Consider the following 11,412-nt stretch of genomic DNA (forward strand, 5'->3'; position numbering starts at 1 on the left):
ATCTGGTGATAAACTGTACATTTCCAATATGCATGTCATCTTAGGTGAGGGCTGTGGGAGGCAACTGCTATTTCTCAACTAATTAACCTCACTTACAACAAGTGTCTGATGGGAGAGCAGCACTGACCCAGGATCATGTGGCCAGCTGCAGCCCCAGCACTGTTCCTGGAGCAGTACATCAGCAGGCACTCAGCAGATGCTAAGATATCTCCCCTGAGGAGCAGACGCCATGTTCACCACACCTGGACCTTGGTGATGGATCATAATTCTACTCAGATCAGGGGAATGAGCAAGCCTGCAGAACCGGGACTTTCCTGCCTATATGCCTGGTCCACCTGCTCTGCCTCTTTCATTGCACTTTAGAAATGTAGGGACGTTATATGCATTTGAGTTGGAAAATAATATAGAAATTTGTCTATAACATCTACAATTAAGTATTAATCCTTGTTTCCATAAATGAAGAGAAATTGGTAAAGAATGTGTCAATTTAACCCCACTACATCATTCATACATAATCATAAACAAAATTACTAGGAAAATTTAAATAAATCAAAACTTCTTTATTATTATTCATTTATTAAATAATGGTGTGTTCAAAATCATCTACTTTCACTAATTTTCAGTCGCCATTCAGCATTGTTTGTTCTTTTGCATTAGCTCATTTCGTGATGTGCTCATTTGAAATGGCTTTGTACAGTAGTGCTAATGAGCATATTCATGAATGTATTTTAATGTGAAGCAATCAGAGATTAATTGTTGTAGATGAGAGTTCATTAAGCTCTCGCTCAACAGTAATTTGATACCTTATTGACATCAGGTCATTGGCCTACACATGTAGCAAAATAAGGATAGATTCATTAGAGTTTGACATGCTGAGATCTCGAGCCTATAAGAAATAATGCAATGAAAACAACATGGATGTTTTTGTAAAACAAGACGAACCGTTACACGGATATAGAAAATAAGAAAAAAATATATAGAGAGATTATAGTATTGTTTATAGTATGAGTTTTCGTATTGAAAAAAATCTCTAATTTCTAGGGGTTTTTTTTATTATTATTTTTTTTATTTTTTTTATTGGAAAGTCAAAGCCCTGTTGGGTAAAGGCCATTTGATTGACGCAACCACCGAATAAAAGAGAATATGCTGTAAAAGTTGAAAAGTGGTTAATTGCAGAAAAATACTAAAATGGAAAAAGTCCAGTATTGGAATGCTGGAGGGAAAAACAAGGCAAAATTCAACATGTGTCAGAAAGAATGTTCAATTTTATTTTATTGTATTAATAAAAACTTTCTACATTTGCAAATTGGTCAGATTCTGGAACGCTCTCGGTTAGACACAGATTTCCAACTTTACATGTCACGCGAGTAAATTACAATATTATTGTATGTTTAGGGAATGATAATGATCATTTTTTTAACCGTATGATTTTCTCAAAGAAATCAAAGAAAAGTTGTTCAAATGCAATTTCATCACAGAACCATGACAGTTTCCATTCTGTGATGCATCAAATCATCAGGCATTCTGCTTCTTTATATGAGAATAGCCTATATAATTACACATATCTTTAAAATAGGCTAAATGTTTTTTTCTTTTGTCGTAGAATTAACTTTTTCAGTTATAAATTCAGCCTAAATTGTTTTATTTCAAACACGATTTTATTTGTATGCACTGAGACACACATGCTTGCCAAGTGCATGAGATTAAGTTAGTCGCCTTTGTCAATTCGATAACGTGCAAAATGCTGAACATCTAAAGGCTGTCATGTGGCTAAATATTTCCCCCCAGATTAATAACAGCTTTAAACCATTTCGTTCTTTTGGCAACCCTTTATGGACCCTTAATGTTATAATCTGAGTTGCGCATCAAAATAATTAAATTAGTAAAATGAATAGCCTAAATGTGTAGAAATAAAAATTGGAGTGTCTTTTTAATTCTTTTTTTTTTTTCTTTTTTTATAACTGTAGGTCTGCCTACAATGATAAATGTAACATAATAGATAATGCTGCATCAGAAAAAAATAATATACCATATTGGTTGATAACCTGGAGAAGCATTGGACCTGCTGTCCTTCAAAAATACCAGCTCAAAATATTTTCTGATAGTACAAAGGTGCACGGTGCATCATCTCACCGTATAAATTAAAAATTTCTGTTGGTTTGTTGAGAACAAATCGGTTGAGTGGTTTTCAATTTCCAAAGAACATGGTGATCTAATCGCGCGAATCAGCTGACATATTGAAGCTGTGACGCGATCAGCTGAAGACCAAACGCTTTATTACTTTCATTTTTCCTCCAGTTATGTCCCTTTTTTCATCGACATTTCTCAATGAACGAAAATACATCGAAAATCTAGTGAATTATGCAAGAGCTCGGAGTAATTATCTTTAAAACAATTAAATGTGTTCACACAGAGCAATAACAGAACATGTTTATTCAATTACTGAAATGAAACAGATCACCGTGTTGATATTGTCGAATAACGAATAATAATACAAAATATTTATAGGACTATATATAAAATACATTTTAATAAGAGTTGCCACGTCAATAACTCACTAAAAGTGAGACAACTTCTTGCAGAAGCGAAGATTCAATAATTAATCAAGAATCGGCCAGCATGTTTATTAATGTTTGAAAACTTCGTTGTAGTTTATTCACAAAATATTTATATTCGATTTGATAATAACAGAAAGAAAAAATATCCCATATGTTTAACATTTTATTAAATAAAAGTGCAATACACAACCTGCAAGGCGCATTTTGCAGGATTCAAACACTGTTACAAACTTAAAATATCATAAATTAATCCTGAAAAAAAATTAAAGAAACATTCTAACATTGGGAGACGAACACTAGCATTATATTACAAATATATGGTTAGGTGTTTGTTTATATTTACACTTGTTATGGCCTTTTTTGGCTGAGCCTCATTTCAGGCTGTCGCTTATGTCTTTAACCGTCAGTGGTCAACTCTGAAAATTATTCTATATTTCCATGGTTGATTATTTTTTAAGGACCAAAAGGGCTGAGGCAACTTATACCCATAGACAAAAAAATAAAATAACTCAGGGTGATAAGCACCTATACAAATTAATGATATGAAAATGCAAATCACAAAGCCTAAACCAAAAATTAAACTGAGGCGAAGTGAACGAATTCTGCCATGTTTACTATTCAAAATATTTTACACATAAATATTCACAGTAATATAATTCCTATGCGATACAACTCACGCTGTTAATTTACAAAAATGTACCGTTGTCTTTACGTTGAAACGTGTCTATTGCAGACACTGATGCACGTTCAGCTCCACCAATAGTGCATATTCCTCTGATTTGCATCCTTCCTCTCAAACCAGAGCTCAAACTTGGTGAAAAACAGTAGCCTACAGTATTATTTTTGACACTTCTTGATGAATTTGACAACCCATCTTCCCGCTTCCGCTTTACGAGCTCTCGTTTTCCGATGTGTGAATAATAAGAGCTGAGTTTGGTTTGTGTTTTTTCAGTAACTGCGTTATTTTTTCATCGTCCGAGTTTGGGTCTAAAGGTTTGTTGTAGTCGTCGTCGTCGTCTTCATTTTCCGAGGCCCCTTTCAGCCTTTCGGTCTCTGAATCTTGCTTTTTCTTCGCCGTGGCCATTTCAGCCGCGTGCCGTTTTCTCCATTTTGTTCTTCGGTTTTGAAACCACACCTTTACAATTAAGAAAAGAGATAAAAACGCATTTTAATCCACACAGAAATTATGATTTATCTTCAGCAAAAAAATCAGCATACCAAATGGAAATTATAATAGCATGTCGTCCAAAAACATTTTTCAATGTCAAACAAATTAAACAGATATTTCCTGCATGAAAAGGCTGATATATAAAAAATATAACTTGAACAGAGCTCTTTAAATAGCCTATCTGTATCCTAACTTCCTAATTTCACTTCAAGTGAATATTCCAATCGGAAAATAAATAGGCTGAGATATTAAATCAAATAGCCTATAACGGATATACAATTCGACCAGTGTTCTGAGGTATTAAATTAAATTGTTTTATTGCAATAATTGCAACAACAACAAAAAAAAATGCAGTGGTGCACATAGCAATTTTATACAAAATTATTTGTTTTAAGATAACTCCATGACTGAATAACTTTAATATAGCCTAGGCTATATATGAAAATAATTTTTCATTTTTGCAACGTTGCATTAAAATGTAAATACATTAGAGAAATAAATTGATGTAGACCTATGTATAAAAGTGATAAATTAACAGATGCAGGAAGGTATGAATAAACACATTTATTAGGCCGATCCCACATTGAAATCTCTTTTTAGCTATTGAATTAATGAATAATCAAGTCAGTCAAGGTGTTCCCCTCTCATACATAAACTAAACTATTAGAACTCTCTTACCTTGACTTGGCTTTCTGTCATTCCTAAAGAGTAGGCCAACCGCGCTCTCTCGGGTCCTGCTAAATATTTCGTTTGCTCGAATGTTTTTTCCAGAGCAAAAATTTGCTGCCCGGAAAACGTCGGTCGAGTGTGTTTCCTTTTTCCATCTTTGTCCAGCAGCACTGAGTTTTGATCTGTAGGAGGGCAAAATAAAATAAAAAAATCAGCTATTGTTATTATTATACCCTTTTATTAGCTATGTTTGTGCTTATTGTTATCAAGTAATATTTTGGATGAGTTGCCAAATCAACCGCTAACAGCTTTTCAAGAAAGTTAATCGCGAATGAATCGCACACTTACGTGGTGAACATGCAAATCTGGCGTCTCTCCAGTGCGGGCTTTGCATGACTCCAGGCCAGAATATCGGGGTTCTGCCTGGCAGGTCTGTCAGTGGTTTCGGATAGCGAGCCACCGCCACGGCACTGGGGCTGAAATACAGCCCTGGAGGCGGCGGGGGACTCAGGCTGCTGAAACGGGGCAGTCCGGACAAGATCCCAGCGGGAGAAGATGCCGCCGCTGCCGCTGCCATTCCGGTGACCATCGCCGGGCGACTGAGGATGTCGTTTATTCCGTGAGGGGTGGCGACCGCGGACTGATGGTGTGATCCGAGAGCTGAAAGTCCACTGGATGTTTTGATCCCCGGGGACGACACGGGGATACCACCTGGATTCGGAGAGGTAGCTGTCGGTGAAGTGGAGGATGCTGGTCCAGTGGAAGATAACGGGTAGGCTGGGTAAAGGGGTGTCTTCATTTCGGTCATACTGTGTAAAGCAGCCAAAGGTGGGGTATTGAGTAGGAAAGCGCTCTGGCGAGACCCGTCCATTTGCCCCACCGCTAACATAACCAAGAAACTACAACTTTAACTAAATATTGCGCAAGAAGCAAGACGGTGGAGACCGGAGAAAAACGTGAACACAAACGCAGAATAGCCTACCGAAAAGAAAAACAAAAACCGGCTAGGCTACCTCACAATCTCAAGCCTTCAGACAAAAAGTAATTTCTCTAAAAAAATCCCAATCAGATGTACTGAAGCTTCAAACCCATCTCCTCTGGCAAAATCCATTCCCTTCTTTCAGAGCTTGCAAATATGGCATGATAGCCTACAGCAGAGAGCCGTCCTTAAAAAGATAGAGTGTTTTGAAATCTATAAATAAAAAGAGAGTCTTTCTGGGTAGTTCACATGAAGATCTGGAAGATAATAAAACATTTTCATCAACCTGCTGTCTTTTGCTGCAAAAAGTCAAAACTTTGAGAGCGTGCCTGGGAAAGTAGAGGGGCTCGGTGGGATGTGATTGGCTGAGCCCGGCAGTGACGCGCTCCGTGTCAGCTGAGTTCCTCTGTCTGAACTGAATTTAGGAGTATGTCCTCATTGGTTCTCATTTGCACATTAAAAGAGCTGCCATCCGACCCACTATTAAATACAAAAAGGGGACAAAATCAATGTAGTCAATTTGAGATCTATTTCTTAAATAAAGGGACATCTGCATGCGTGCCGGTCATGTGAGGCGGTGGGATATCTTATGAGCTTAAAAGTCTCTGTGGACATGCAGCGCTTAAACACTCCGATAAATCACAACACAATCACAGAAGGATGAAGCTTGAATAAACACTATCATTTTACTAAGATACACCGGTGTTTTGCCAGATGAGAAGTTTATATAGCCTATGTATAATATTTTTATTATTTTTATTCGTTTTATAACTGTATCATTTATCTCTTTAAAAAAAAACAACTGTTTTTATTTTCCTTGCATTTATTTTGTGATGATTTTAACTCCTTTCTGTGTAAAGCACTTTGAATTGCCATAGTGTATGAAATGTGCTATATAAACATGCCTACTACAACTTTGAGCTCCACCCGGTAGGCTACATGTATTTCCCACCTTCTCATCAAAACCTTCCGCCACTTTTCAAATTGATATTGGATTTGTTATTATTGGCAAATATTACTGTATTATTTGGTTTCTTCTGAATAAAATAAGCGCCAACTGAATACATGTGAAATATTAGAAACTCACAGCTGCAGTCTTAAAGGTTCTGTAGATCTCTCTGTGCATATAAGCCACATGCTGTATTAATCTAATTAACAAAATATCAGTAGTCCATTAAAGATGAAGAGGCTGACTTGTTACAGAATATTATTTAAATAGCCTAAGTTATGCAAAACAACCAAAGGGAAACACATTTTTTTTGTGTCATGATGTATCCTTTTCTCTGCTATCTTACTCCATCTAAGGTTTATATCATAATGTAAACTGCAGTGTTGCAGCATCTAGTGGTCAAAGAGTGGAATAGCATACTGGGATGTGGCGACTAATGCAACCCTCCTGTTGCATTAAAAATGACCTGATTCACGATTACTGTCGTATGCATGTTGCATAAAATCTATCTGCACAAATGAGATTCATAGATTTACTATGTTACAAATATTTATATACTAACGCATATTAGTACTATATAATTCTATTAAATTGTGCTTTTTGAGGAATAATAAACTCAGAAATAGCAAAAATCCCAAGATGAGGAATTCACGTTTTAAAATTAAGTCCAGAAAGTCTTTGTATTACCTCCATATACAGCTTACATGACCTAAACGGAGTCCCTCCTCAGGAGAAAGCTCTTGCCACCTTTATTTTGTTCACATGGACAGATTTGCGGTGCTACAGCGCCATCTAATGTTGAACCTAGCGTTATGTCCTCTGGTATTAAAGAGCACGGAGGTCGTGCCAAAAACACAAAACGGTTTATAAATTAGGCAAGACTCATTTTGATTAACTATAAATATAGCCAATATGTTTTGTTATATGAAATATATCTATATGCATATTCTGTTTTATATTTCGCTGACTGCATAATTTGTCAACATCTGATTAGACAAGCATTCAAATGACTGACAACCAAACAAATATTAAATGTAACTATCTAGTTAAACCCCATCAAGGTTCATATCAAACTCTGGTTCTTAACCAACAACCAAGCCAATCACTACATGACATCTTTTTGGCAAAGGACAAAGATCTTGATTCACAAGATGAAAGTACACACATCAATACACACTGTGAAGAATGATTTAAATTGAATGAAGTCTTTGTTTAATGCACTGTTTATTACACAATATTTGACTTAATTCTAGTGTTCTGCCTGTCAAATAACCCAAGTTTTGCTTAGTACTGACATATTTCAGTTTGGCACTAGTGGACCATTTGAACAGTTTGACACTGCTTAGACAATTTTTCCCCCTTTTAAAATGACATGAGCATCACGCCTTAAAGTAAAATAAAAAAACTGAATATACAAGAAAAGGAGCAGAGTCAATGTGTAGTACGAACGTTGGACTTTATTTACATTTACTCCCGAGCCATAAGCTTCTGCTTCTTCAGTTTCTTCTGAGAAATCTGCAAAGAGAAAACAAATATTAGATAATGTGCATTCAACAAGAAACTCCACAACTCCATTTAATGCACAATGGCTGCTCAGAAAAATACATTCTTTTCATCATTAATCCAAAGGTGTCCTAAGTGGTCATCATTACAGCCAAGTGAACTACTTTACTTCAGAAGAACATTAACAATCATACCTTTTTCTTCTGAGACACCTCCTCCTCTGGTTTGGGAACTATCTGTTCCTTCTCAGTGAGGATCATTTCGATGTGGCATGGGGAGCTCATGTAGGGGTTGATGCGTCCATGGGCACGGTAAGTACGCCTACGCATCTTTGGGGCCTTGTTCACCTGGATGTGCTCAATCACCAGAGAGTCCACATCCAAACCCTACAAGATCACAATGTGGGATGAAATAAACCCAACACCCTAATAGCGGTAAAGCTGCATTCATGGCAAGCCAAATTACAGTCACAAACTGAAGCCAAAATGCTGCCCAATTGAAAATGTATTAGTGTAATTGTTCATAAGGTCCTACCTTGAGCTCAGCGTTGCTTTCTGCATTCTTCAGCATGTGGAGCAGGAACTCTGCGCTTTTCTTGGGCCAACGTCCCTGAGTCCAGTTATGCTGCTTGGCCTAAAAAAACAACAACGACAACACCTGTAAGCTTAAACGTTATCTTAAACTGAAACACTGAGCTATACTACTGTTCTAAAGTTTGGGGTCAGTAAGATTTTCAAAGAAATTAATACTTATTCAGCAAGGATTTATTCAATTTGTGAAAGTGAACATTGACCATACTAAGTGACAGTAAAGACTTTATAATAAAAAAAGATTAATAAAAAAAGATTAATATTTCTGAAAAGCTTTTTTTTTTTACTTTCTATTTAAAAAAAATAATTTCTACAAATTTAGCATCACATCCATTTTTAACATTAAATGTATGAGCATCAACATCATTATATATGTATATATATATATATATATATATATATATATATATATATATATATATATATAGAAATAGTTATTTTTAAGTTGCAATTTCACAATATTACCAATTTGACTAAAATGCAACCTGCATCAAATAAATGCAACCTGAAGCATAAGACTTGTCAAACACTCTTACAGAACCCAAACTTTTGAACGTTATTGTACATGTTGCTCAGAATAAGTTGAATTTTCATAGTGAACTCCAAAGGTGTCCTAAGATGGTCATCACTGCAACATGAATGGAATAGTTTTGAAAGGCAGCTTTTAAATGAATGGGACAAATCCTCACCTGAGCACAACGGCCAACACCACCATTGTAACGCCGGAAAGGAACGCACTGGTGCTTCACCATCACATCCTTCAGGTACTTGTTAGCCTTGCGTATGTGCATACCTTTGATGGCCTGGGCGGTCTCACGGGTGTTCTGAGGGGGGACCAGCAAGACATCGATTAATAAAAGTCCACTTCAAGTAAATCAGCCCATCAGAACTTTAACAAACTACAAATGTGGCTACTCAGAATATACTTGATTCTTTTCATGATTAATAAAAAGGTGTCCTAAGTAGTCATCATCGCAGCCACAGTGCATTTGCTATTCTATTCAGGCATGGAGTTCAACTGATAAGTACTGACCGGTAAGAATCCCATTAATTTGTTTTGTACAAGTGCCAAGATTTAATGATAGAAGGTCATTCTAACCTTACGTTTAAATTAAGAAATACACCATTAATGATCATGAAGTAGCTATTTGCATTAATAGAATGCACCGATATCACAAAGGAAACTTAAGTCACAGCAAAAGAAATAAAGCACTGGCTGCATCTGAAATCGCTTATTTCACACCTAAATATAGTAGACGAACAAACAGCATGTGACAATAGTACATCCAAATTCACAGTACTAAAAGAGTAAGGCTGAGTCCGAACTCACATACTCTAGAGTAGATATTATTTTGAATAAGTAATTACTTCACCACTAAAAAAAGTATGTTCTATATAGTATGAATGTGTGTAGTACGAATGTAATCCAGACATACTGCATTCGCCATGCTGTCATTATAATGCAAGATACCAGCATCAGTTGTCACTTCACTGCCATTCATAAATCCTCTCCTGTTGCCTCATGGGAGAGTAAACTGTCCATCATATGCAAACATCAGGATCTTGGCAAAAGTAGGTAATCCAGGTACTTTCTACCTACTTTTTTAGAAGTACTATGAATTTGGACATACTTTTTTCACCAAATATATAGTAGGGAAGTATGCGATTACTGATGCAGCCTACAAGTAAGCAAAAATAACCCAGATGCGATTTCAGATGCAGCCATTGCCTCTATTAAACATTTTTGATTTTGCAATTAACTTAATATTAATTTTTATAAATACCAATTAACCAACATTTGTACCCACATAGTTATTTGAACTCAAAGCAATTAAATTCTTTACACAACAATACAAAGATTTTAATACGATTAATTTAGTTGTTACAAGCAACAATTTGGGATGGGGAAAATGCTCCTATTAATGTTGCTAAAAATATGTCATCACGGTTGCAATTATCAATATAACCTGTGGGCAATACTTTAAGTGTCTTCTACACATACATTATCAGCTCCAGAAGCATCAATGAATGACAGGGTCTTGAATCACTCATATTGTGGCATGAAGTCTTACCTTGAAGTGAACACGAAGGTTTGAGCCCCTCGACTTGCATGCTGTAAAATACAAAAGCAATTACTCCATGTTCAATATTGCACAGCCATTAGGCTACAAAGTAGCTAACTGTTACCAACTCACATTTAGTCGGGTTCTCTGGGTCGAGAGAGTAGCGGACCATTTTCAGAGATCTACGGAGAGAACGAATCACACCATACGGTTAGAACAGGCGGAAACCAGATACCAAACTCGACAAACAAAAACTGTTAATAACAGTCCACAAAAATAAATCACACGGATACTAGCACTAGTAGTGTGGCCACCGCATGATATATACATCGATTCATACACAGAAATTGCTATGTCTGGCTACAATTAAAATGTAATGAGTTTACAATCCAATCATATTTTCCATTCGTAAGCTCTAAAGCACATGTAGCGACATTCATGTAAAGACAGAGTCCCTGTCCGAGACTAGAAAATGGCAGAACACGGGCGATCATCTTTCACATAACACAACAATATGATTTTATCTTCGGCGACAAGTCATATTCTCTGAGAATGCTAAATACAACATAAGTAAAAAACGTCGATGTGATATTTGAACGCAAAAGTATTTGATGGTGTTGATATAAAGGGATTATTTTGAACATCGCTGCAGTGGGATTCGTATGGGCACTTACGTTCTCAGGCCGCAGAAGGGAAGAGGAAGTGAAAGGCATTCTGGGAGAACAAATCCGTTTTTGCTTCTTCGTGGAACGTCATCTGTAGCAACGAGCGCTTTGATAAAGTGGTAGCGCCGCCCAGTGGCTCACATTAAAAAACAATAATAAATGATACACTTTCAACAATAAAAAAAGTATACCAAAATAATAATAACATTTAAAAAAATATTTAATTAATAAAAAATATTACCAATTTATAAATTATTTTTATTGATCA

At 36.2% G+C, this 11,412-nt stretch overlaps 2 protein-coding genes across 2 annotated transcripts; both read right to left on the reverse strand.

Moving 5' to 3' along the window:
* Positions 1-2,553: 2,553 nt before the first annotated feature.
* nkx6.1 (NK6 homeobox 1) lies at positions 2,554-7,617 on the reverse strand. The gene is made up of 3 exons (XM_082141975.1): positions 4,744-7,617; positions 4,405-4,577; positions 2,554-3,693 (listed from the first exon to the last, which is right to left on the reverse strand). Exons 1-3 carry the CDS (start codon positions 5,282-5,284, stop codon positions 3,448-3,450), a joined length of 960 nt encoding a protein of 319 aa, XP_081998101.1. The 5' UTR covers positions 5,285-7,617; the 3' UTR covers positions 2,554-3,447.
* Positions 7,618-7,760: 143 nt separating this feature from the next.
* rpl17 (ribosomal protein L17) lies at positions 7,761-11,199 on the reverse strand. Its single transcript, XM_082141992.1, has 7 exons — positions 11,154-11,199; positions 10,612-10,661; positions 10,489-10,529; positions 9,106-9,240; positions 8,361-8,459; positions 8,021-8,212; positions 7,761-7,838 (listed from the first exon to the last, which is right to left on the reverse strand). Exons 2-7 carry the CDS (start codon positions 10,649-10,651, stop codon positions 7,791-7,793), a joined length of 555 nt encoding a protein of 184 aa, XP_081998118.1. The 5' UTR covers positions 10,652-10,661; positions 11,154-11,199; the 3' UTR covers positions 7,761-7,790.
* Between the last annotated feature and the right edge of the window lie 213 nt (positions 11,200-11,412).

Source organism: Leuciscus leuciscus (assembly GCF_965113295.1).
Source record: "Leuciscus leuciscus genome assembly, chromosome: 16".
Lineage (NCBI taxonomy): Eukaryota > Metazoa > Chordata > Actinopteri > Cypriniformes > Leuciscidae > Leuciscus > Leuciscus leuciscus.

Coding starts and splice junctions, on each gene's coding strand:
- rpl17 (XM_082141992.1), bottom strand. CDS start 10,651: ATGGTCCGCTACTCTCTCGACCCAGAGAACCCGACTAAAT. Junction 8,213..8,360: donor AAAGCAACGCTGAGCTCAAG/GTAGGACCTTAT, acceptor GTGATCTTGTAG/GGTTTGGATGTGGACTCTCT. Junction 7,839..8,020: donor AGGTGTCTCAGAAGAAAAAG/GTATGATTGTTA, acceptor TTCTCTTTGCAG/ATTTCTCAGAAGAAACTGAA.
- nkx6.1 (XM_082141975.1), bottom strand. CDS start 5,284: ATGTTAGCGGTGGGGCAAATGGACGGGTCTCGCCAGAGCGCTTTCCTA. Junction 4,578..4,743: donor CAGATTTGCATGTTCACCAC/GTAAGTGTGCGA, acceptor GCCCTCCTACAG/ATCAAAACTCAGTGCTGCTG. Junction 3,694..4,404: donor TGACAGAAAGCCAAGTCAAG/GTAAGAGAGTTC, acceptor TTAATTGTAAAG/GTGTGGTTTCAAAACCGAAG.